Source organism: Chrysemys picta, chromosome 6, assembly GCF_011386835.1.
Source record: "Chrysemys picta bellii isolate R12L10 chromosome 6, ASM1138683v2, whole genome shotgun sequence".
NCBI classification, from domain to species: Eukaryota; Metazoa; Chordata; order Testudines; family Emydidae; genus Chrysemys; species Chrysemys picta.
In genome coordinates this window covers 122,496,038-122,523,190 of record NC_088796.1, presented here as the reverse complement: position 1 = coordinate 122,523,190, position 27,153 = coordinate 122,496,038, and the positions used below count along the sequence as shown (strand labels likewise).

The window sequence follows — 27,153 nt, the reverse complement described above, 5'->3', positions numbered from 1 at the left end:
CCAGAGGGGACCATTCTGACCATCTAGCCTGACCTCCTGCTTAGCCCAGGCCAGAGAACCTCACCTAGTGATTCCTGGTTCGAGCCCATAGCTGGTGCTGGAACTAGAGTCTCTTTTAGAAAGGCGCCCACACTTGATTTATTGTCAGAGGCAATGAGCCCCCACAGCTCCCAATGATGCCAAAAGGATCCCATCACCCCATCCCACAAGGAAATTCCTGCTGTAAACACTGAGATTCACCCCAGGGGTTACCCCCATTCTCCACCCTGAAGGAGGAGTTTCAGACCTTGCCTGTGGGGAGGAGCACATGGGCTGTGGCTCAGAATTCTCACCAGGGTGAGGCTCCATGGGAAACCATTCTGTGCTGCCACATACCCTGGAACTGAGGTGTGGGGAGCTGTATGTGCTAACAGGCCTTCTCCCTCCAGACGTCATTGGCTCCCCATTCCCTGCTTGGGCCTTCCCTTCCCCTCCCATTGCCCAGGGGAGTACAGGGCATGGAAGGGTACTGACACTGCCTTTAGGAGTATTAACTCCAGCATGGATTTCCTAAGGGAAATCTCCCAGGTGAGGGGGAAGCGTCATGCCACGAACCACCAGCAAATTCTAAGCGCATTTCAGAGCCCAGGGCCCTGGATTAACCTCCACTGCACCAGATCAGCCTCTCCACGTCTAGGTGACCCACATCGGTGGTGGCAGAGGGATCAGGAATAGCAGCCAAGCAAAAACAACTATCTTTGGCTATCACGGGCAGTGGCTGCTTCCTTTCCACGTGCTCGCTCGGTCCTAGCACTGAGCCAAGCACTTTAAAGCAGCCTCTAGTTGCTTTGGTTTGCAGAGTCCTTTTGTTCGGAGCTAGGCGTGGCTTGCTGGCCAGACCTTGCCATGTTCGCCTGGATTCTGCTATCACACCTGCTTTGCCAGGGCTCCCGCCCCCTTTTCCTTGGGTTCACACTTGTGCACAGCGGCTCAGTAAGGGTGATGCGTGAGCAGAAGCACCCCAGGATTTCACTGTCATTTGCTACCATTTGGGGCGAATGTCATGGAAGTTGCTTGTTTTTGTAGAGCTGCATTCCATGCTCTGCCTCCTGATGGCATGAGAATCCCAGGGCATCCCTGGTCGAAGCTCATGCCACTAGATAAAGCCAAAATGCTCCCTGGCCCCTTTCAATCTGAGCTCTCCAATCCCTAGCGCTGAGGGCTGGGCTAGACAACTTCAATATCTGACTCACATCAGATTTTGGCATGGAATTACCTAGTCTGATTATTTTATTTTTAAGGGAAAAGTGCAAATGGAGCTTGACCATTCCCAACTACTAAGTATCTGGCTTGGCCCCTCTCGAACCCAAGGTTGAGAGGCTAGAACTTTGCCACGTCACACACTTTCAAAGCCCGCTTTGTAAAGCCCTCCAAGGAGCCCTGCTCCCCAGCTTACCCACACAGGACACGCAGAGCTTCCCATCCGAAGGGCTTGCGTGAAAAACCGAATGGAGCTGTTTCTCTCTCCTGGAGACGCGTGGCTGAGCCCACCCTCCCTGGATGTGATCCTGAGAGCCAAGGAGACTAAACACCAAAGGTGATGCTTAGATCTCTAAACCACCCCTGCCTGGCCATTCCTAAACCAAGCCTGGCGTATGCTGCTCTGGGTACCTGCTCTTTCCCCAGGAGATGCCTCTACCAACCCGACCCTACCTTCCACAGTATGTTAGTTGATATACCCTGTGTGTGTCCCATGCCACCTCCACGCTCTGTGTGGCTGCAGAGCTAGGCTAGAGAGTGGAATGTTTGTTCTCCTGTATGCAGTGATGTTGGATGCGGAGACAGGAGTGGTCTGGGCCTGGGTCCAGAGCAGGGCCGGCTCCAGGCACCAGCAAAGGAAGCAGGTGCTTGGGGCGGCCAATGGAAAGGGGCGGCACGACCGGTGTTTTCGGTGGAAATTCAGCGGTGGGTCCCTCAGTCCTTCTCGGAGCGAAGCACCTGCCGCCGAATTGCCACCGAAAAATGAAGTGGCGCGGTAGAGCTGCTACTGAAGTGCCGCCAATCACAGCTTTATCTTCTTTTTTTTCTCCGCTTCGCTGCTTGGGGTGGCAAAAAAGCTGGACCGGCCCTGGTCTAGAGGGAGTTCATCCTTCCATGCTCCTCCTTGATGCCCAGAGATTCCCCCTCCCTCAGAGATGCCTTAGTGGGCAGGGGGGAAGAAGAGAACTGGAGCATCATGGCAAGGAATATGGATTCAGTTGCGGGGGGGAGGGCGGTGTAATAGGGTGGGCCGAAGGAATTTTTCCTGCAACCACCTTTGCTTGTTCATCCTTTGTGATATCCAGGTGAATCGCCATGTCACAAAAACTGACACACCAACTTTCAACTCTCTGCCTCTGTTACCCATCTGGTAACTGGGGGCAAATAACTGTATCTGGGGCGGGAGGCCGAAATAAGGACTGTACAATGCTGTAGAAGTCCAAGGCATTAAGGTCAGTCAGCAGTTGAGGTGAGATTAAAACTCAGGGCCTAATGATTGGTTTTGTTTACAGCTTGTTAGTTCTTTGCTTTCTTCCCTTTTGTGGTCTTACATTGCTGAAGTGGATGCTTGTACTTGTTTCTTTAGATTCCTAAGTATTTAGTGGCATTTCCGAGTTTACAGATTTTCTACTAAGAAGTTTCATCCTTAAAATGCTCATCTGTGCTGACAAGGACAAGCCAAGGGCCTCATTAACATCCTTAGCGTAAGGCCAACTCAAATTCTCACACAAAATTGACAGGCAAATAACTCATGCTGTAGTCGCAACTGACAGCACCTTCCCATATAACAAACTTCCACAAGTCAAGAAAGCTGAAATGCTCAGATCAAGTTATATTGCTCCATCAGGTTAGATGCACAAGTTGTACTGACTCTGACCTGCAAACCCTAGTGGAGGAATATAGCCTGCTCAAAGCATTTCAGCCTTTGTGGGGGGAAAATGGGTAGGGCCCATTTTGGTGTTTGCACTGAACATCATGCAATCCCCTCCCCACCTTTATTAAATATATATATATATATTAAAATATGGAGCTACACCTGTCTCATAGAACTGAAAGGGACCTTGAAAGGTCATTGAGTCCAGGCCCCTGCCTTCACAGCAGGACCAATTTTTGCCCCAGATCCCTAAGTGGCCCCCTCAAGGATTGAACTCCCAACCCTGGGTTTAGCAGGCCAATGCTCAAACCACTGAGCTATCCCTCAAAAATAACCAGAGGGATTTTTCTTAAATACTTCTAAAACACACAAGTAAAATACTCACTTTCAGGCACAGACCTACCATGAAAAACATCTGCCCCAAAGTTGACTATTTTGTAAAAGTTTAAGTAACAACGTTTTAATGGAATCTGATTTGCAACCTTAGCTACGGCGAGTGTGACCTGCACCTGTTCTTGCATATTCCAGTACTAAAACAGATCACGAGGAAAGAAGATTGTAGAGACAAAGCCAAGCTCACTGGGATCTACCGGGACAAGACTAATTTATGAATATCAAATTGTGCTCACATTGGCACTGAATTTAGCAGAGCTTTTGCCTAATCTCTCACTGGCTGAGTCAGCGAGAGGATTAAAGGGAGTATGAAAAGCGCTGGAAGAGATGAAAGGAGATCAGGCATTTATTCTTGATATATTCAGAGTATTGTAAAGAATGCTGCGGGTCACAGTGACTCAAAGGCTTCTTAGGACTGTTCCATCTGACAGGAGATTCCTTGGTGTAAAAGTGCAGGCTCCTCCGCAGGATAGTACAAGAACCCGGGCTTGTCTCTGGAAAAGGGGGTAACGCCTTTTAATCAATGTGTTTGTTCCCAACTAAAGCGTTGATGAAAAGGCAGGCCGCGGAGCTAAGGGAGCACCGTTAGTGTACACCCGGGGGTCCAAACCTTCAATAACCCGGTGTTCCCCGCTACAATTCAGGATGTTTAAAAGCCAGAGTGGGAAGTGAATTTTAAACCGATCTCCGTGCACACCATTCTGTCTCAGAAATGTTCCAGCGACACAAGGAGAATCAAAATCACATTTAATTTAGGAGCCCTTTCCCTCTCTGGGCTTCAGGGACGCTCATTAAAAACTAAACAAACTCACAGGGATGGTTTGATTACAAATAGGAAAGGAAGCAGCTGGTACCCAGGCTTATCCAGTCTGCATACAACCCATCTCCCAGGGGGAACTGTTAAAAATTATCCCTCTGATTACAGCTGAATAAATGAGTGCCCTAGGGTCATACTATAACGAGGTGCTCACTTATACAGAAATGCCCCCTCCTTGTTGCATTTTCCTCAGTATGGAAACAAAAAGAGGAAGATGCAACAAAATGTTGCCCGATGCTAACAGCCGCCATTCAGTAACGATGTGGTTGTGACACAAATCTGCCAGTGGCAGGAAGTGCAAAGGCTGACAGTCCTCAGGTCACACTGTTGTGGATAGGAAGACTGGCATAGTGTATGGGATGCTCAGAATTGCTTGGCTTTTGTCCTGCCCATAGGGGCTGGGGGGGGGGGGGGGGGGCTGCTGCACCCTCTGGCTTCAAGTGGTTTCCATCATATACAGGTTTTACAGTTTGGTGCAATTGCTCTCAGCGTCTGTACTATACCAATTGTTTCAGCACCCCTGGTCCTGCAATCAGATCCGCAGACAGACAGACTCTGGCGCCCATGCGGTGACCTTGCTTAAGGTTTGCCCCTAAACTACAACAACATTAAGGCCCTGATCCTGCAGTTGGATCCTGGCAAGCAGGCCGGCCCCTTCAACTCCACACGGGCCACGCACAACCTTTCAGGGCCTTAATTTTATTATGTGGATAGGAGTAAATCCTGCATCTCGTCCCATCCTCTATCTGTCTGCAGGGCAAAAGGCTCAATACGCAGCATGTAGGGAGCCTGCAAAGGGAGTTCTGTAGCTGCTGGGTGCAGAATCCAAAGGGCTCCATCGCCAGCAATGGGCAGGGGTGTTTGGGGGGCAGAATGGGGCGCGCCCAGTGAGTCTGCAACTACACCATATAGGGGAATTGCACTTGTCTCTGAGGTTAGTGCAACATTGAGGCTGCAGGAGCAGGTGGGGAGCAGTTTTTTGGGGGCCTGCGGGGGCAGAGCAGAGTGCATTTCTGGCAGAGGTCCCCTGTGCTTTTGGCTTTGTGCAGGGTTTAGGATTTGACTCACTGGGGTGTATTTAGTTTTCTGGGAGAGGAAGGGAGAATTATCCTAGGCATTACTTTCATGGAAAGTTTTGCGTTTTGAGTATATACATATTTAACTGTACATTAAAAATCTGCTAAGAAAAGATTCCCTTGTGTCAAGTTTTAAGGACTGAAATCTCCTGGTCAATCTAAACTCCTTTTTGAAATACCGAACGTGATTAGAGCTTCATAAGATTAGTAACCAACCACGGTTCATTTTAATCAAAATTTCCGGTAACTCAAGTGCAAAAAAAGTCTCTAAACCTGGTAAACGTCTATTGTTTTTTCTTAAAACACTAAAGGAACTTTGAAGTGGCCAAAACGGTTCTGTTTTTCTTTTAAATCCATGGCAATTATTTTGTGTTTAGCATGCCAAGAATTTGTATGCCAAATTCCAGTTCCAAGTCAATTTTTATTACCAAGTTATCAACTCTGAAAATGCAGGTTAATTACCGAAACATTAACAGAATTAACTGTCCAAACAAGCTGATTATATGAAGGCAGAGAGCCATTTTTTAAAAAAAATATTAAAAGCCAGCATGTCTAATCTGGAATTCCATTCTCTAATGCTCTAGGTAATGTCTCTACAATTCTCAGCACTTAAAGGCTCAAAACCCAACCTTTGCCTTTCGGAGGCATTTGTTGTATTATTAGTTTATTTGAAGAATAAGTTACAGTCAAGGAACAGAATAATCCTGCATGCGCATTTGGAGAAAAGGATTTTGAGCAATGTGCTTATATCCCTCCAGTGAACCATTTCAAAAAGAAACCCAGAAAATTACTTTTTAGGAATGCCGCTTGCCAGACAGACCAGAGAATTAGCACTACAGGTACAGAACTTCAAACTTTTGGATTATGACATTGTCACAGAATGAACCAGCACCTCATCTTAACTCATTCATTGCCAGACTATATAACTGATACTTCAAGATGATATAGTCTCAGCTGGCCCTGATTCAGAAAAGCACTTCCGCATATGCTTAACTTTGAGTACATGAGTAAATCCCATTTTATGTGCTTAAAGTTAAGCACGTGGTGAAGTGCATTGCTGGATCGGGCCATGAGTGCTCAGCACCTTGCAGGATCTAACCCAGAACACTGAATTGACAAGTAGCATTATTATTTTTTTGATAAATGTCTCTGGCCAGTTCAGAAGGGCAGTGCTGTCTTTCTCTCCGTTAATGGCTCTGGGAAGGCAGGGGGGGATAAAAACACAAAGGGTGAATGGGCTCCGTTCACCAATGCAGAATTCCTGCTCTGGGCTCCCAGGGCTGGAAACGCCTTCCAGAGCAGAGGCTGCTCTGGGGTGTGCCATCTGTAACTCTCACTCCACTGCGGGAGACCCAGAGCGGGCTGGCACAGCCTGGGCAGTGAGAGCGGCTGACTAGCAGGGGCTCTGGCCTGGGAGGGGCAGTAGGATCCCAATGCTTCACAGAGCATTATGGTGGGATTTAAAGCTGCTCCCCTCTGGCAGGACCTCAGAGGCCCTGGGACACAGGGGAAAACACAATGCACTCCCTGAAGCCACAGGGTGAATCAAGCCCCCTGCCCATCACTTCATAAGACTGTATCCATAACCACTTCTCCCACCACTAGCCCCGTGGAGCATTGTCACAGCGCTCCCTGGCCCATCCAGCCTCAATCTGCCCACCTCAATCTCCCCTAGCTATTACTCCCCGGGGAGGAAGGCTTCTCCTGCTCGCTCCCCCATGGGTATTTTGAGGAGAGAAGTGCAGCCCCCTTGCTGACCCACCAAACCCATCCACAGCCTGCAGCTCTTGTCCCGCTCCCCCTAGCATGCTGCAGGGCCAATCTGTGCCACCACCCACAGAGCTCAAGGACAATTAAAACAACTCCTTCAAGGGAGACTGGAACCTGCAACCTCCACAGCACCAGACAAAGCCACAGCACCACAGCAGTCTGGCCCTCATACACAGCTCACGTTGGGGGCCAGAAGTGCATGTGATGGGGACAAGGAGTGAGCAGGCCAGCTACTGTAATGCTCACACCATGCTGTGTTGCTGTGGGGCATCACAACGGTGACAGTCAATTCTTAAGAACACATTAGTACATGTGAGGCATCCTGCCCAACTCACCTTGACAAGAGACCGCACAAACATGGCCAAATTCTCCCCCCAGCCTCCACCTGGCCTCCTGTGCAAGACTGGGCTCACACACATGTGCCCGCGCTCACGACAACACTTCGACCCCTCGCACAGGGGCTGAAAAGTGTATCTGCAAAACTCCCTTGTCCAACTAGGTTTTTGTGGGTGCAAATCTGCACACGAATCTTAGACTTGTTCAAATGCACGTGCAGTTGTCTGTACCTCCAGGGCACACACAAGTGGAGGCTGGGACTGAATTGGTACCTCAAAGGACAGTCCGCTTTAAACCCACACTAAATAATACGGAAACCATTCCAACATTAAACAAACAGCCACGGGAATGAACCTTCCTTTGCCAAGTGCCTTGAGATCGGTGCTGACAGTGTCACTGATCTCGTTAGAAGCACAAAGGGAGCCGGGGCCAGCCCAAGGATTGAAAGACACCCCTGAGCCCGAGGGTTTCCAGGCACTGTCCAGGCGGGGAGCAGGGCACAAAGACCTGAGCAGCGGCGGATTGGATCCCCACCCCGAGGCGCCCACGCCCGCCCCATGCCCTGCACCTGCGGCGCCGCTAGCGACAGGCAGCGAGACCCGGCTCTGAGCGCAGCGGTCCCCGGGTCCGTCCGTCCCGCCCGGCGGCTCCAGCGCGCCGGGATCCCCGGGGTGGGGAGAGCGGGTGCCCCGCTGGACCCAGCCCGTCCCGTCCGCCCGCCCCCCGCGCCCGGCCCCGTCTCACCCAGCCGGCACTCGCCGTCGTGCGCCTTGCGGACGCGCCGGGGCCCGGCGAGCAGGTGCAGGGCGCAGGCGCTGGGGTAGGAGCGCCCGTCCGAGCCGCACACCGCCCCGTCCTCCTTGCACACGCAGCGGCCGGTGCCCTCGGGCGCCCCCGCGCCCCGCGCCTGGCTCACGCACACCAGCCCCGGGCCGCAGCGGGGCCCCCGCGAGCCCCCGGCGCCCCGCCCGCCGCAGCGCTCGCCCTCGGCGCCCAGGCAGCGCTCGCAGCAGCCGCACTCGTCCCGCGCCGCCAGCTCGGGCGCCGGGCAGCGCGCCGGGGGGCAGCGCTCGGGCCGGCAGAGCCCGCACCCGCCGCCCGCGCCCCGCCGCGCCGCCAGCGCCAGCAGCAGCAGCAACAGCCCGACGGGCCGGGCCATGGCGCGGGCTGGGCGCTGGGCAGGGAGCGCAGGCACCGGGCTGCAGCCGCTGGACAGCGCCGCCAGACAGAGCCGGGGGCGCCCCACCACGGCTCAGACAGACCCCTCGGCTGGGACAGCCCGCCCCCTGCTCCCCCCACCCCGGCTGGGACAGCCCCCTCCCACTGCTCCCCCCACAGCCCGCCCCCTGCTCCCCCCACCCCGGCTGGGACAGCCCCCTCCCCCTGCTCCCCCCACAGCCCAGCCCCCTGCTCCCCCCACGCCGGCTGGGACAGCCCCCGCCCCCTGCTCCCCCCACAGCCCGCCCCCTGCTCCCCCCCACCCCGGCTGGGACAGCCCCCTCCCACTGCTCCCCCCACAGCCCAGCCCCCTGCTCCCCCCACCCCGGCTGGGACAGCCCCCTCCCACTGCTCCCCCCACAGCCCGCCCCCTGCTCCCCCCACCCCGGCTGGGACAGCCCCCTCCCCCTGCTCCCCCCCACAGCCCGCCCCCTGCTCCCCCCACCCCGGCTGGGACAGCCCCTGCCCACCCCACAGCCCAGCCCCCTGCTCCCCCCACCCCGGCTGGGACAGCCCCCGCCCCCTCGGCTGAGACAGCCCGCCCCCCTGCTCCCCCCACCCCGGCTGGGACAGCCCCTGCCCACCCCACAGCCCAGCCCCCTGCTTCCCTCAGCCCGGATGGGACAGCCGCCTACCCCTGCTCCCCCCACAGCCCAGCCCCCTGCTCCCCCCACCCCGGCTGGGACAGCCCCTGCCCACCCCACAGCCCAGCCCCCTGTTCCCCCCACCCCAGCTGGGACAGTCCCCGCCCCCTCCCCCTGCCCACCCCACAGCTCAGCCCCTGTTCCCACCCAACCCGGGCAGAGACAGCCTGCCCCCAGCCCCCCTACAGCCCAGCCCACCTCCTCCAACTCTGGCAGGGACAGCCCAGCCCTTCTCCTAGGACAGCCCACCTCCTGCCCCCCCTACAGCCCGGCCCCCCTGAGCCCAGTCCCCTGCCACCCCCCCCCAACCCTGGGCACGGACAGCCCAGCCCCCCCTCCCCACATACACATCCTGGTCCCCTGGCCCCCCTCCACAGCCCAGCCCCTGGCCCCCCCCCACCCCGGACAGGGACAGCCCACCCCATGTGTTTCTGTGTGTTCCCTGTCTTCCTGTTCTCCTTGGCCCCTCTGCACTTCACGGGCATGGCTGTGGTTGAGCAGGTGTGGACTGATGTACAGGGTACATAGAATCATAGAACTGGAAGGGACCTCGAGAGGTCACTTAGTCCAGTCCCCTGCACTCATGGCAGGACTAAGTATTATCTAGACCAGGGGTAGGCAACCTATGGCACTAATTTTCAGTGGCACTCACGCTGCCCGGGTCCTGGCCACTGGTCCGGGGGGCTCTGCATTTTAATTTTAAATGAAGTTTCTTAAACATTTTAAAACCTTATTTACTTTACATACAATAGTTTAGTTATATATTATAGACTTATAGAAAGAGATCTTCTAAAAACATTAAACATGTATTACTGGCACGCGAAACCTTAAATTAGAGTGAATAAATGAAGATTCGGCATACCACTTCTGAAAGGTTGCTGACCCCTGATCTAGACCATCCCTGACAGAGGTTTGTCCAACCGACTCTTCAAAATCCCCAATGATGGACATTCCACAACCTCCCTAGGCAATTTATTCCAGTGATTAACCACCCTGACAGGAAATTTTTCCTAATGTCCAACCTAACCCTCCCTTGCTGCAATTTAAGCCCATTGCTTCTTGTCCTGTCCTCAGAGGTTCAGAAGAACATGAGTTTGCTTGTTCCGCGAACCATTCGTTGCTTGGGCCATGGAGTCCATCTGCAGTCCAAGGGCTGCATAGGCTGCAGCACGGTGGCACCTGCAGCTGTGCACGTTACACACGATGTGAACTATAGGCAGGGCGGGCGCCAAGTCATCAGCACTGGGCCCTCCTCACAGCCGTGGCAAGGAGCAGCAGCGCGGCCCACACAGCTTCAGCCTTGCAGCCCCTCTGCCTGGCCTCACCCACTTCCAGCAGCCGGTCTCTCCTCTGCTCTGCCACACCAGGACTCGCTCAGCAACAGCTGGAAGTACAGGGAGCTGCAGCAAGCTAGCCGGGAGAAGGGTGGCAGGGAGCCAAGGGGTGTACCCTGAGAAATCCTTCTGGGGGAGCCCCTGCTGCCGGACATGGTAGCATGGCGGGGACGCAGCCCGTGGAGCTGGAGCCTGGTGTGCATGAGAGCTAGCTGCTTCTGCTGGGCTCTGTCCTCCTCCCTCAACCTGCCGTCTGCCCCAGGAACGGCACCTCCTGCTGGGGTGGCTCCTTGGCTCTCTGACACCTCCTCCTCAGCCTTGGCCAAAACGCCCTGCATCATTTCGGCCCTGATTCTCTCCCTTCTCCCACGCTGGGTGACAGTCCACTCCCCCCGGCTCCTGTCTCAGCCCAGCAGAGGGGGATGGGCCTACCGTGGTCCTTGTCGGACCAGGAGGAAAAAGGATTTCTCTCCTTTTCCAGGGGCTGTCTCTCTTCAAGGTCACAGGATGATACTTTTTATGATTTGGTTTTATTTTATTCAGACATTATTCACTGGCCTCTTCAGAAGCTCAAGCAAGCCAAGACACATCATTTTAATTTGGGTATGTCAGTTTTATCATAATTCATCAATCTCATTCCCCCCCCCCCCCCCGGGGCCATTCCTATGAGGGCCCCTCTTACTAACTTTGGCTTTACAGTCCCTTCAGGCAGGACAAACTCTGGAAGCATTGTTATCTGCAGGGCACCTATGTGGGAATGAGAACGTCTGTTCCAGGCTAGTGGAGGAGAGCCATCCACCTGTGCTCAGGAGACTTTTTGGTTTCTGGTGACTGACTAGCACATCTCTCTATGCAGGGGGGTCGTGGGCTAGAGAGGCAGACATAATCAGTATGCCCTGCCCTGGAATTTAACTGACCATCTAGAGTTCCTATCCCAGGAGAAGTTCACATGCATCACCAGCCAGAAACTCGAGACACAAGTCAATAAGGTGCAGATGTAGGATGGAGACACATTCTTTACAATCACCCTGCATTTCTGCACAGCCCAGACTGGTAGCCCTGGACTGAAAACATCTGCTGCTACCATTTGAACTGACAAAACAGGCAGCTTGGGACACTTCAACTGAGCCAGAAAAACAGTCCGGCGTGGCCGGCTGTACTTGCAGAAAAAAGAATGTGTTACAAGACAAATACCCCATGTGACACTACGCCCCATGTTCTTCAGAGAGAGATGGTTATGATATAATTATGGCCTAACTAAGATGTGTTTTATGCAAGATGGGTCATGTGAGATGTCTCGCATGACCTTTTCATAAACAAACTGGAGAAATGCAACCTAGCTGGAACTACTATAAGGTGGCTACAAAACTGGTTGGAAAACCGTTCCCAGAGAGTAGTTCTCAGTGGTTCAGTCATGGTTGAATGGCATAATGAGTGGGGTCCCGCAGGGATCAGTTCAGGGTCTGGTTCTGTTCAATATCTTCATCAATGATTTAGATAATGGCATAGAGAGTACACTTATAAAGTTTGCAGACGATACCAAGCTGGGAGGGGTTGCAAGTGCTTTGGAGGACAGGATTATAATTCAAAATGATCTGGACAAACTGGAGAAATGGTGTGAAGTAAATAGGATGAAATTCAATAAGGACAAATTCAAAGTACTCCATTTAGGAAGGAACAATCAGTTGCACACATACAAAATGGGAAATGACTGCCTAGGAAGGAGTATTGTGGAAAGGGATCTGGGGGTCATAGTGGATCACAAGCTAAATATGAGTCAACAGTGTAACGCTGTTGCAAAAAAAGCGAACATCCTTCTGGGATGTATTACCAGGAGTGTTCTAAGCAAGACACGAGAAGTAATTCTTCTGCTCTACTCCACACTGATTAGGCCTTAATGGAGCATTGTGTCCAGTTTTGGGCAGCACATTTCAGGAAGGATGTGGACAAATTGGAGAAAGTCCAGAGAAGAGCAACAAAAATGATTACATGTCTAGAAAACATGACCTCTGAGTGAAGATTGAAAAAATTGGGTCTCGAAAAGAGAAGACTGAGGGGGGACATAACAGTTTCAAGTATGCAAAAGGCTGTTACGAGGAGGAGGAAGAAAAATTGTTCTTCTTAACCTTTGAGGATAGGACAAGACGCAATGGGCTTACCTTGCAGCAAAGGAGGTTTAGGTTGGACATTAGGAAAAACTTCCTAACTATCAGGGTGGTTAAGCACTGGAATAAATTGCCCAGGGAAGTTGTAGAATCTCCATCATTGGAGCTTTTTAAGAGCAGGTTGGACAAACACCTGTCAGGGATGGCCTAGATAACACTTAGTCCTGCCATGAGTGCAGGGGACTGGACTAGAGGACCTCTCTAGCTCCTTTCCAGTTCTATGATTCTATGGCTTCTAGGATTCAGCAGCTTGCATTGTGCTGTATTAGCCAGCAGATTCCCACCACTAGCAGCTGGGCTGGGATTAATATTTTCACCTTGTACTTCCAATGTGATGGGCATGATACCCTGGGCCAAACAAAGGTATCTAGCCACGGATCTGCAGAGCCAGAGCTATTCATCTGTGCTTATTCTTAACGTCCTGGCTCTAGTGTTGGCATGTCTGCCGTTAATTGTAGTTTCAGTGAGCAATGTGTCTTGTAAGAGCTCCTCCTCGCCTGCCTTAGGGCACGCAATGCTGAATTCCTTATTCATCTAAAATTCCCAATCAGGAATGCAGCGTCAGGCCCTCTGGTGCAGCTAGAACTGACACAATGTACAGACGCCCCACAACTTACGCAATTGTTCTGCGCTGGAAAGCCTTGCGTAACTCAAAATTTGTGTAAGTCCATTGTCATCACTGCATTTTTGTGTGTGGGCAAAGTTCAATTTTTAAAAGGCAATTCCACTAGATGGCACTCATATCCCAGGTTTGTAACCCTCCTTTACCACACCAAAACTTCTTGTAATGACTCATAGAATATCAGGGTTGGAAGGGACCTCAGGAAATCATCTAGTCCACCCCCCTGCTCAAAGCAGGATAAATCCCCAGACAGATTTTTACCCCAGTTCCCTAAATGGCCCCCTTAAAGATTGATTCTCAACCCTGGGTTTAGCAGGCCAATGCTCAAACCATTGAGTTATCCCTCCCCTCATTTCATTGTTCCCTAGTAGCCCAGAACATCTGTAGACCTACTGCTTATGGTGGGACTCAGGCAGTTCCTTGTTCCTGGTGAGCCCAGGGAAGGTGTCTGTAACCAGACTCGGAGGGTGGTCACCCGAGCTGGTTGAAATTATTCACCTGAAATAGTTTTTCTGCCCAAAAAAATGGAGTTTAGTTGAAACTAAACATTTTCACATGGAAATGTCACTTTTCTTACGCTTGTTGCGGGGACATTTCAAAATGGTGATATTGTTTCATTTCCAATAGAAAAATGAAGGGAGAATTTCTAAAAACGAATGCTGTTTGCGGTGTTGGATTTTCGCTTTTACTGCTCCTGCTGCTCCGTTCCTCCCTGCTTTCATTGAAATGCCGCTGAGCCCAACAGAATGGGGTCTAGGTTCGTTCTTTCTTTTTCTTCACTCTTTCCTTTTCCTTCCTTTCTCCTTTTTCCACTCTGTCGCTTTTCACAACATCTCCAACTTTGGAAAAGTGCCCGAGTGGAAAAAGGAAAAATAATGGGTGAGAGTCATGGCGAGCCCAGCCCTCCTGGATGTTGTTCATTTTATTTAGGGTGACCAGATGTCCCATTTTTTAACAGGACAGTCCTGCTTTTTGGGACTTTTTCTTATATAGGTGCCCCCACCCCCTGTCCCATTTTTTCACAGTTGCTATCTGGTCACCCTAATTCTGTTCCCCCCAAAACTCTGTGTGTGTGGGGGGGGGAGGGGATGGACCAAAAATGGACTCTAGAAAGTAGAAATACATTCAAAATGTCCAATGGTTTCATGACATTTGTAACTTTCTTTTCCCCAGTCAGCTGCAATCAACAAGCAGTGTGATTGTTCTGCTGCAGAACTGGGCAGGTTTGCAACGCTCATGGCTGGTGTCTTTCATTCTTTCTCAGAGCCAAGCTTGACTTTCATCCCCTTTGCCTGCATGATGCTAACCTCGATCTCTGTCCTCCGTGTATTCTCTTCCTCATCTGAGGAAAGACTCTCAATCGTCTGCCTCTTTCAGTGCTTGCCACACAATGCCATAGTGCTGTTACTGGCTGTGACAGAATGTATGGGCTGGCCCTTTAATGGGGTCAGGGACCAGCCTACCTGTGACAGGCTCCTGGGAGGGAGAATGAGCCAACTCAAACCCACATGGAAATAATTAAATTTGTAGGTGGCTGATTGGCAGCTAATTAGTTAATGAGCCTGATAAAGGGTTCTCTGGGCTCAGCTGAAGGAGACTCTAGAGGCAGGAAATTCCTGAGGAGAAATGCTCCCCAGACCAAGGACTGTAGGAGATGTGCTCCTGGTGGGAGGAGCTCCCGGAGAGGACAGCAGCAGTTGCAGGTGAGTAATACAGGGAATAAAGGCAGAGGTTGTACCTAACCCAGGTGGTGGCTGGCTGAGGACTCTGCCCTCAAGTAGAGCGAGCAGCTTGAGTGACTGCAAGAGGCTGGGGAAGAGAGCAGGAACAGACTTGTTGGGTTTTAGTTTATTTGGGCTCAAATAAGTGTAACTTTAGCGCCCTCGTGGCCAAGATGGAGTCTGCTCTGCAGGCAGCTCTGGCCAAGAGAAGGCATGCACAGGAATGCAGCAGGAGAAATCCCTTCCACCCCAGGGGCACCTGTTCCAAACCCCCCAGAGTGAACACACACACCCACAGGAAAAGTACAGTGGATATAACAAGGGAAATATTTATTTACAGAGGGATGAGAGGAGAAAATCAACAAGGGGAAATATAGGGGGAGCAGTAGAACAGGGCTGCATCCAAACCAAGGCCCCAAGGGCCCAGCGGTAGCACAGTCTGGAAGGGCAGACACGGAGCAATGTGTCTGCACACAGAGTTCAGGAGGCCTGAGCAAAGTTCCAGTCCAGTGGTGAGTCTTGGGTGCTCCTGGTTGTCTTTGGCGCCAGTGAATTTTTCCCCCAACAAACCCCTCCGGTGCCCTCTTCTGCCGCTCTCTGCAAAGCCACACAGAGCGACCACCTCCCCACTTAACTATCTAGCAACCTCCCTCCTTGTTCCCAATGCAGAGTCCCAAGCCCCAGTACTCACAGCCCCATGCAGCTCTGGGCAGCCGTGATACTGGGTCCAGCTCCGGCCTGTCTTTCTCGGGCGATTCCTCCCTGGCACAGTGCTCCTCCTGGATCCTGTCCTGGGGTGTCCCCCATCGGCCCTGTCCTTCCCAGGCTTCAGGCAGGTTCTCTCCTGCTTCACTTTTCCAGGGGCTGCCTCCCCCTCTCCTTAGAGCTCCAGCGCTGCTCCCTGGCATTTCCCTTCTTTTTTCTTACTCTCTCCCTCCCGCTTAGGAAAAAGATTTAAAGGGCCATGCTCTCTAAACCCCAAAGGGGTTACATAAGGTAGATCCCAGGGCGGGGACTTCTGTCTCATGCCTGTTTGGACTGTGCAGAGTTACCTAGGAGGGCCTGCAGGGCCGCCATAAGGGAGGGGGATGAGGGTGCTGCCCCGGGGCAGTAGCATTTTTCCATTTTACGTGAAAAGCTGACCGAGGCGAGAGCTGCCACTCAAGCGGCAGTTGGCTGGCTGCTCGGGAGGCAGCCATGCTTGTTTCACTGCTCTTCAACAGAGAGACAATCCGGAAGGATTTAATGCTCCTACCCTTGGACAAATGCACCGCGTGTGCAGGCAGAGCAGCTTAGAGAGAGGCCGCCAAACGCGGTTCTTACCACTGACACGTGCTGCCGAGGTCTCTAATGGCCGTAGCGAGGCCAGCAGAGAACGTGGCCCAGGCTAATTAATTTGGGCTGCTCTGGAGACCCTCAACAGGGGGAGGGATAGCTCAGTGGTTTGAGCATTGGCCTGCTAAAGCCAGGGTTGTGAGTTCAATCCTTGAAGGGGCCACTTGGGGATCTAGGGCAAAATCAGTACTTGGTCCTGCTAGTGAAGGCAGGGGGCTGGACTTGATGACCTTTCAAGGTCCGTTCCAGTTCTAGGAGATAGGATATCTCCATTTAAAAAAAAAAAAAAAAACAGGACAAGCGTGACCCATTTTTAAGGTTGAGTCTGTCCAGGGGAGGAGAGACCGGAGTGCTCTGTGTAGTAACTCCGTGGCTGTGGAGGGCACGGCTGACTCCATTAGTGTCTGTCAGATCTGGTATGTCGGCTCCACTTGTCTCTGAACCTAACCACCTCCGTTCCCGGCAGTGGGAATCTATCACCTGTGACACTGGCTTCTTGGCCAGTGCTGCTCTAGGGCTTTTAAAAATCCAGTTCAAAGGAGCCCTGCTCCAGCCTAGCACATAACACTTGCATGTGCTCAAGGGCCTCTTGGGACTGGGGCCCTTTTCCCCTGAGTGATTACCATGTTAAAACCAACACAGACTCCTCACGTGCCCATCAAAACCGGACTCCACCGAATTACTGATCAGGAGAGAAACGCCCCATTCCCGTGGAATGTCATAGTGGCCCATCCTTCCCAATAGTCTTCAGCGGTTCTCAAACTGTGGGTCGTGACCCTGTTTTATTACGGTCACTAGGGCTGGCTTAGATTTGCTGGGGCCCGGGGCCGAAGGGGGTGGAGGGATGAGTTTCCATTTGGTGCACTGAAAATTCTAGTCCTAGAAGGGAACTTCCTCCTCTGGTGTCAAACCTCCCCCCAAACATCCGGGTCCACGGAAAGATCTAGAATCTGCTGGAACACTTGGGTCAATGTTGGGTGTTCGGCTCTGAGTGCAGTGGAGTTATGCTGACTGAGACCAGCTGAGGACCTGGTTGCAGTGTCCCGTTTTGCCTCCCGTGAGGAGGCTCTTAGGGGAAGAGTTCTTTATCTTTCCAAGGCTCAGGTTTATAGTCCACTGGAGAGCAGAGATTCCTAGCAGCTGCTCTAATAGGGTCGGGTTTCACTTAGGAGTAACCCACTAATGCCCAGCTTGGGTTACTCGGTGCACAGGAGTTACTTGGCATATTTGTTACACATCCAGGCTTAAGATGTAACCTCAGCCAGGCGCTGTAAACACTGTTATTTAATACCCCACAGGAAATCTGCCTGCTAACTTGCACGGCAGCAGTTCACTCCATAGTATAACTTTGGGAGTTGTTTCCTGACTGGTAGAGCCTTAAAGCAGCAGGATGGCAGAAAAGAGGACCGTGGAGCTGTTTGGTGACTCAGCTTGCCCATCTGTAAAATGGGGACACGTCTTCGGTACCTCTCGGGAGTGTTGTGAGAAGGAAAGGCCCTTTAGTATTTGTACTGCAGTGATACCCAGAGGCTCCAGCTGAGGTCAGGACCCCTTGTGCTTGGGGCTGTACATGCACATAATAAGAGACTGCTTTGAAATCTCCAGTTACAGGGCTTGCAAAATTCTGCAGGAAGGTCTGCAGTGTTTCTTGGCATGTGGCGTACCACTCGGGGACACTGAAGACTCACTGCCAGCTGCTTGTTTGGCTGTGCCACGGGCTGACCAGCTCGTGGCACACCTTTGACTTCAGAAGGACATGTCACAGACACGTCAGGTCCCCACATGTCGGTGCCAATGACTTCAACCCTGTTGTCTGCCCATGTAATGCTCCAGTAGATCAATGCGAGGAATGAAAGCAATACGATGTTTGTCACAGTGTAGAAAACTGGACTCCATTTGTCTGGGAGCGGTCTTGCTCATTCCTACCAGTGTCTCTTCCTGGCTGTAAGGGCTGTACAAATCCACAGGCTGCTCCACTGTGTGGAGTTGGCACTGGTGTCTCTGAGCTGAAAACCGTTCAGCAGGGATCTCTCAGGCTGTCCAAAGAGGCCCCTGCACAGCACTGTTTGTTCCAGAAGTTGAGCCTTTACAAAATACCTCGCACCCAGAAAAGGGGCCATGGCAATGCTACTGTTCAATACAATTATTTGAGCAACTGATGTGCGGGTCTGGAATTGCCCAGATCAGAGGCACCTGTGTGTGTGCGTGTGTGTGTGTGTGTGTGTGTGTGCGCGTGCATGCTGGACCCCTGCTCTGCCCCAGGCCCTGCCCCGACTCCACCCTTTCCCCTAAGGCCCTGCCTCTTCCTGCCCTGCTCTGCCCCCTCCCCTGAACATGTCCTGGCCTCGCGCTCTTCTCCGCGCCCCCCCCCTTTCCCTCAGCACCTCCTGCACGCTGCTGTGGAACAGCTGATCGCTGTGGGTGGGAGGTGCTGGGGGAGGGGGAGGAGCTGATTGGTGGGCTGCCAGTGGGTGCTCAGAACCAACCTTTCTTTTTTCCCTTGGGTGCGCCAGCCCCGGAGCACCCCTAAGTCGGCGCCTATGGGCTAGAGGCTGGGGAGCTAGGCCCCTGCATGGAGGTGTCTGAGCAAAGACTAGACGGGCAGTGCTCTTCTTCCTTGGGGAGAATAGAAATATCTTGGAGCAGATAGCTGCTTTAGCAGGGGTGAGAAGCAGTGTGGCCTAGCAGATAAAGCACTGGACTGAGACTCTTGAGGTCTGGGGTCCATTCCTGACTCGGCTCGTGACCAGTTGTGTGACCTTGGGTAAATTGCTTCCCCTCTTTGTGCCTCAGTTTCCCTATCTGTAAAATGGGGATAATGCTACTGACTGCCTTTGTAAAGTGCTTTGCGATCTGCTGATAGAAAGCTTTAAGGGGGAGCGAGGTGCGTTTACTGCTGCAAGCCCTCTGGGGTGGATTCCAGAATATGGCCTTTGGCTCTGAAGTGGCACTGTCAACTCGTTCACATGTGGAAGAGTTTTAAGAGTTGGACCTGACAAAGAGTTCAGTAGCGTGAAAGCTCGTCTCTCTCTCGCCAGCAGAAGGTGGTCCAATAAGATACTACCTCAGCTCCCTTGTCTCTCTCACATTTAAAACAAATGAGGCTCGGGTGCTGCCCTGGTGCTGCGTGGCGCCCCCCCCCCCCAGTATAAGTTGATGATCATCTTCCTATACTATGAAATTCTTCTCTGTTGCTGTTTGTGTGAAAGAGCCACGTGGGCAGAATCTAATGGATAGGCCTGGATCTGCAGCCACTGATGTCTATGGCAACCGTCTGATTGCCTTCAGTGGTGCAAGGTGCCTGATTTGGGGAAAAGTGCAACTGGCTTTGGCAAAGGTTGGGATTTTCAAAGGAGACTAGGGAAGTTAGGATATTTTTTCAAAAGCACCTATGTGATTTAGGCTCCCAAGTCTCCTTTTCAAAAGTGATTTAGGCACTTAGCAGCTGGAGTGTAATCCTAAATCCAAAGGGATTAGGCTTCTAAGTCACATAGGCCCAGATCCTCTGAGGTGCTGAAATCTATGGGAGTTGGGGTTTTAGGTACTATGGAGCAGTTGGACCTTGGCTGCCCCTGAAAATATTATGCTTACTTATCCAAATCCCCTTTGAAAATCTGTACACGAAGTGCAGCCACATGTGCAAAATAAACAAAGTGAAAACAGGGGGAAGATACTGACTCCCAGATCTGTCACTCTGAGGTTACAGCAATAGCAGTGAAATGCTTTTCAGAAGTGACTTTTTTTTGTTCACAATGTCCTTTAATTTAGCAAGGATCAAGCGACTTTTCCCACAATGACCACCAGAGGGCAGCATGGTATTTAGATGTGTATATACACAGCTAATAGCCTTACATAAAGGTTGGCAGAATTCAGTGTTTTCTTTTTGAGAGATAATATCAATGTTCGGCTTTTAAGCATTTTATTTTAATTTTTATCAATGTAAATTTTCCCAGTTGTGGGAAATGATGTGGGTCAGACAATTTTTCAAGGCAGGAGATGTTGAGATTCGGAAAGTTAAAGCTTTATAACTGTTAAACGCAAACTGTCAATGGACACAAAGTAAATATCCTTAAATCAGGCTGTAATACGTTTCCCAGCAGTGTTTCTTTTTCTGCCTATCTGTAAATTTCAATCACTTTTCAATGGAAATACTTTTGTCTGTTTGTGTGTTAGGTGAAATCAACATTTATTGACTCTTATTAATCTGATCCTGTCAAGCCTACTTATCTAGGATGGTATGAATCCATTCACAGAAACACGGTGGAAACTTGAACTTTCAAACTGAGGCAGCCTCTCATGAAGGTGCCGTTCCATCGTTGAGGCTGCGCTGAGTGGTGCAATTAAAACAGGGAATCGAACCTTTTGGTGATGCATAAATAATACTGATCATGGTTTTCATAAACCAGTGCCAGAGCTTAGGCTCCTTAATATGTCTTCAGGCATGGGTGTGACTTGCAAAAGTGCACTCACCTGACTGTGCCTGTTAAGCTCAATGGGAACTCGCCTGTTTAAAGCTAAGCACCCAGGTTAAAAACTCTGCTGGGTTGGGCTGAGAGTGACTCATTCCTACAGGAGTGAGTCCAGGTTCAGGAGAAAGCAACAGAGGGTCCTGTGGCACCTTTAAGACTAACAGAAGTATTGGGAGCATAAGCTTTTGTGGGTAAGAACCTCACTCCTTCAGATGCCAGAGGTTCTTACCCACGAAAGTTTATGCTCCCAATACTTCTGTTAGTCTCAAAGGTGCCACAGGACCCTCAGTCTGAATCTGTAAAAAGCAACAATCACGGCTACCCCTCTGATACAGGTTCAGGAGGAACTTTCTGAGGCTACATCTACACGACCGCACTAGAGGTGTGCCACTGCAGGGCTTGTGGTGGAGACACTCTAGCTGACTCTCCCGTTGGCTTAACTCCTACCTCCGCAAGAGGCGGTAGGAGAAACTCTTCCACCAACACAGCACTGTCCACACCAGCGCTAAGGTCAGTGTAACTTCTGTTGGTCAGGGGGGTGGTTTTTTCACACCACGACCATGGAACACTTTATGGACAAGTGCTAGTATAGACACAGCGTAACGTACACCAACAGTTTCCATTACAGGTCTCTTCTGTGACAGGTTTTAACCTCCAGCTGAGCTATGGTTTGGAATGTCCCTCCTGCTTGTAGCCTGTCCTTAAATCAGTGTATTTTTTACTTGCCACTGCCATATTTTTGAGGGCTCTTTTGCCGCCAAATATAAAAGGGAGCATACAGCAACCAGCCCTCTAGCTCCTTTGCAATAGGAGAGACTGGAACAAATGCAAAGGTACCAGTAATCTTCTGAACTGTGATCTAGAGCAGTGATGGCAAATCAGGACGGGGAAGAGAATCCCTCGGAAGGGACAGCAGGCTGGATTTCGTGTCGGGACTTAGCTTGCCTGTCCAACACATCCCTCCTGCTGGCAAATGAACATGGTGCTGCGACGGTGTGGGCCTGTGCCCTGGCTCCATGTATCTGGGTTTCATGTTAGTGGGAGGCTCTGGGTCAGGCCCTCGGAGAAGGCAGGAAGGAAGCAGTGTTCTCCAGCACACAGCTTGGTGCTGGAGTGACTCTTTTTGGTTTCAAATTGGCCCTCAAGGGGGAGGGGAGGAGAAGTCTGTTTTCAGATGCTTTGGCCCAGATTCTTAAAGGGATTGAGAGACTTAACTCCCCTTGGTCGCTATCCCATGTTCCTGCTCATGCTGGCCAGGGGGCACTGGACGATGGGATGCTACGCTGACCATCCACTAGCGTGCCGTCCTGGGGCTGGCGCTCTGTGGGGGGGGGAAGGAGCTGGGAGACGTGGGAGGGCAAAGTCCGTCAGGCCTATATCTGAACGAACAATTGGGGTTTTCACTGGGGCCCTGACTCTGAAGTCAGATGGACAGCCCCTCTTTGCTCGAGCTCGTGCAGGGGAGAAGGGATTGGGGGAGGGCCCCTGTCAAGGCTGCTTCCCCACTCTGAACTTTAGGGTACAGATGTGGGGGCCTGCATGAAAACTTCTAAGCTTAATTACCAGCTTAGATCTGGTCTGCTGCCACCACTCCCAATGTGCTAATTCCCTTCCCTGGGTAGTCTTGAGAGACTCTTCACCAATTCCCTGGTGAATACAGATCCAAACCCCTTGGATCTTAAAACAAGGAGAAATCAATCAGGTTCTTAAAAAGAAGGCTTTTAATTAAAGAAAAAAAGGTAAAAATCATCTCTGTAAAATCAGGATGGAAAATAACTTTACAGGGTAATCAAACTTAAAGAGCCCAGAGGACCCCCCTCTAGTTTTAGGTTCAAAGTTACAGCAAACAGAGGTAAACACTCTAGTAAAAGGTACATTTACAAGTTGAGAAAACAAAGATAAACTAACACGCCTTGCCTGGCTGTTTACTTACAAGTTTGAAATATGAGAGACTTGTTCAGAAAGATTTGGAGAGCCTGGATTGAAGTCTGGTCCCTCTTAGTCCCAAGAGCGAACAACTTCCCAAACAAAGAGCACAAACAAAAACCTTCCCCCTCACCAAGATTTGAAAGTATCTTGTCCCCTTATTGGTCCTTTGGGTACATCTATACCCAGCCGCTAGTTCGGCGGCTGGCAATCGAACTTCTGGGTTCGACTTATCGCGTCTTGTCTGGACGCGATAAGTCAAACCCGGAAGTGCTTGCCGTCGACTGCGGTACTCCAGCTAGACGAGAGGAGTACCGCGGAGTTGACGGGGGAGCCGCGGAGTCGACGTTGGAGCCTGCCTGCCGCGTGTGGACCGAGGTAAGATCGAACTAAGGTACTTCGAACTTCAGCTACGTTATTCACATAGCTGAAGTTGCGTACCTTAGTTCGATTTGGGGGGTTAGTGTAGACCAAGCCTTAGGGTCAGGTGTCAGCCAGGTTACCCGAGCTTCTTAACCCTTTACAGGTAAAAGGGTTTTGGAGTCTCTGGCCAGGAGGGATTTTATAGTATTGTACACAGGACAGCTGTTACCCTTCCCTTTACAGTTATGACAGCCTCCGTGTCCCAATTGAAAGCTGAGGTTTGAAGAACTGTCGCTCTGGTCCAGCTCCTCCTGGGCATGAGACACCAGCTCCCTGTGAAGTCAATGGGAGGTAGGTGCCTTGGTACCTTTTGAGGAGCCGGGCCTGAGCTCTCTGGCTGTGACAGGAGCTTGGAGAGTTTGGGGTGTCTGCGTCAGGGCACGTCCCACAAGGCAATCAGAGCTTAGCTGGGGAGGGAGACCCCAGCCTGGCCAGAGGGAAGCAGTGGGGAGACCCTCAGCAGATAACACCTGCTCTCTCCATCCCAAACTGAGGCAAAGGCATGGAGGGAGTGGAGCTACAGGGGATTTGAGTGGGCCCCAAATTGCCTTCCTCTGTGTTTCTGCACCTGCTGCTGGCAGCACTGACCCAGTCACCGCCTCAGCTCCTCTGCCTTACAGCCGCCTCGCGGTGTGGTGTGCTGGACACGTGGCCTGTCACCCTGGGCGTGACACTGGGCATAACAGGCAGACGTTGCTGATTGCACGGTCGTGATGTGGCAATTTCCATCCTGCTGGACCCCTGCAAAGGCGTGCAGATCCCTGACCCTCTGGCCACCTCAGTCACTCGTCCCTGCAACACTCGGCGTTGCCATGTACAGCTCCAGCACCTGCCACTGCCTTCCCAGCCCCACCTGAACCGGGCTGAGGTGGAGTGGTGGTTCCCGGTGGGATTACAATGCTAGCTGTGGGAGTCACCAGGAATTGAAGATTGTCACTTGTTGACACCTCCAGGACTACGTCCAACCAGCGTTGGCCACCCTGCCCGGGTCACCAGAACAACTCTCTCCCAGCTGTCTGCGGTTGTAGGCACAGGTGCTGGAACTAGAGGTGCGGCGAGGGGGGGAGGGGTGCTGTAGCACCCCCTTGGCTTGAAGTGGTTTCCTTTATATACTGGATTTACAGGTTGGTTCAATGGCTCTCAGCACCCCCACTATACAAATTGTTCCAGCACCCTTGATTGTGGGCCTGGATCCCCACCAGTCAACTTAATCTAGCAGCAGCGCATGGAGCCCCTTACACCAGGGCTGGTGCAGGAGGAGGTGAGCCTCACAGCATGAATTCCATGCACTGCTGGGCCTATTCTCTGGCTGGCACCTTCCATCACCGCCTCCCGAGACGCTCAGGTTGTGTTTTAGGCGCTCCCAGAACCCACTGTCTGCCTGCTCTAAGCATGCCTGCTGGCCTCTGGTTTGAGGCTCTACCATGGAAATGGCTGTTTCTCAAGGAGCTAAGAGTCTGACTCCTTCTCCTACAGGTTTGAAGGACTCCCAGGAGGTCTTTTGAGCCCCCCCTCAAGCCATTGCTGTGTCAGGAAGCATGAGATCAGTACAAGAGGTCAGTGCAGTGCACTCGCTGGCTAGTGTGTGGCTCGAGGACAGAACCACCACACCCAAAAGGGAATGCTAGTGGGTATGCACTATGGCATTGCTGTTCACAGAAGGGTACCAGCTAAGTTACTAGTGACTGGTTCAATTTGCTGGTGCAGATCTGGCCCAATGTTAGCTCGTTAGGCCAAGATTTCTGAAAAGAGGGAGCCTACGGATCATATTTAGGTGTCTAAATAAGTTGCCTGATTTTTATTATTTTATTTTTTCATATGGGCTGAGGACCCAGACAATATCAGCAGGAGCAATTGGGTATGCACCCTTTCTGGAAATCTGGACATGTCGGAGGATAATTACCTACCCCTACTTTCAGTCTGGGATAGGATGTTGTCTAATGCCCCCCATGCACGCCCTTGACTAGCCTTGCAAAGCAAGTGAGGAATCTCACCAGCGGTGTGAAACTCCTGCAGCTGTCCCTTGTTCATATCAGACTCCTGGTTAGAAGAGGTAAAAGGAGAAAAACACAACACTGGAGGATCCTTTAAAGAACCGCGTTTATAGTTATACTTGTGTTTGTTACAAGCTTGCAGCTGAGGCCTATGAAGAAAGACATATTTGTGGGGAGTTTACCGTTTTGCTGGCATTGTTTAATGTTGGGGTGCTTTCATTTACATGACAAAATCTGTCTCCAGGGAAGAACTTGCCACATGAGCACATCACCTAGTGTAAAATGCCTGATAAACCCTCTCCATGGCATGGTATCTGGCTGTAATGCCCTGATCTTTCCTGGGGTCAGACACAGCAGGGTGGTGTATTACCATAGAAATGATTAGAGTTCAAAGGGACAGCCAGCTGGAATTCCACTTAGTTGGAAAAATAAAATGAATGAAGAGTAACTTCAAATACTACACCTGCCCCGTCTCTCCCTGCCAGCTTGTGGTGTTTGCAATCACATTCATTTTTTTTTTATTTGCAATATTTTCCTCTGCACTGTTTGCTGTTGTGGGTCTGTCACACAATGATGAAAACTGACCATTCCAGGGAATGAATGAAATTGACTACACAAAATGCTCTCACCTGCCCAAAGTAAACTGGAAACACACTTCCCCTCCTTTCATCTTACAGTAACAGCGATCTGAGGTGCTAGTTGTAACAGTAACTGGTTTAAAAACAAACAACCCCCAACACATTTCTGATGTTTGACTTTTAAACTGAATGTGTCCCTTTAGGTAATTACAACACACTGTCTCTGTATTTCAAAGCCACCACGTAATCACCAACATCATTGCAATAATACTTCTATCATTCACAGCTACCAACTGGTGCACTCAGTATCCTTTTCAAGGGCTTTTCATGCTTAACAGCTTGCAGAAGAGATAAAATAAATGATGCATAACACTCCCTCCACCTAACACTGAACATGATCTCAGCTCTTTGTGGTTCCCAGTTTCACAGATTTTCTAGCATCTGCCTATTCAACTTTTTAAAAAAGACCTTTTTTTTTTAATCTGGGCAAAATCTTTGTGTAGGTGTGGTTTTTGAAATGAAATGTACACAGCATTTATTCATCATCATCGTCATCAGTGATCCCTTGATTTGAGGATGATCTCTACCATAGATTTACATAGGGGTCCTGAAATGACTCAAGAGTCTGACCCTGGAACCACAGATCCGCCGACAGTAGATAGAGATGTTTCCTGGCAGGTCAGCTGCCTGCGGGGCAAAAGTTCTTTCTTTTTCCTTCCTTCTCTCTTTTTTCAGCTGTGAGGGTAAGATTCGTCTCCTGCAAACAGCCCACTGCCTGATGGAGAATGTGGCACCCAAGCTTGTGATGAACCCATCAATTTTCTTAAGATAGGCTTTCAGTGTGTCTCTGTAGTGTTTCCTCTGACCACCATGGGCTCTCTGACCATGGGTGAGCTGAGAGGAGAGGACTTGTTTTGGGAGGTGAGAGTCCGGCATCTGCACACAATGTCCAGCCCAGTGGAGTTGGTGCGTGAGGATCATTGCTTCAAACACATTTGTACATGGAAATGCTGTAAGCAGGAAATAACCCAGGGGTATGGCATTCGTAGCTGCCCTCGTGGTAGGAAGTCAAGCCAGTACTTGATGCAGCAAATCAACATGTAAACAGGGATAGCAGACATGAATTGGAACGTCTGTAGCCAGGCCTTAGTGTGGCAGCGTTATACAGGAGTACGCGCTTCAGACGCTTCCCTGGAGGACCAGAATCACCATTGCAGGGGTTGGCAACCTTTCAGAAGTGATGTGCCAAGTCTTCATTTATTCACTCTAATTTAAGGTTTCACGTGCCAGTCATACATTTGAACAATTTTAGAAGGTCTCTTTCTATAAGTCTATAATATATAACTAAACTATTGCTGTATGTAAAGTAAATAAGGTTTTTAAAATGTGTAAGAAGCTTCATTTAACATTAAATTAAAATGCAGAGACCCCCGGACTGG

General features: G+C 51.0%; 1 protein-coding gene across 1 annotated transcript in view; it reads right to left on the bottom strand.

Moving 5' to 3' along the window:
• The window catches only part of IGFBPL1 (insulin like growth factor binding protein like 1), a 31,362-nt gene extending 22,832 nt beyond the window's left edge, over positions 1 to 8,530 (bottom strand). The window contains exon 1 of the mRNA XM_005309202.2: positions 8,030 to 8,530. Within this exon, the coding sequence (XP_005309259.2) occupies positions 8,030 to 8,444 (415 nt within the window). The 5' untranslated portion in view covers positions 8,445 to 8,530. The remainder of the gene's footprint in view (positions 1 to 8,029) is intronic.
• Between the last annotated feature and the right edge of the window lie 18,623 nt (positions 8,531 to 27,153).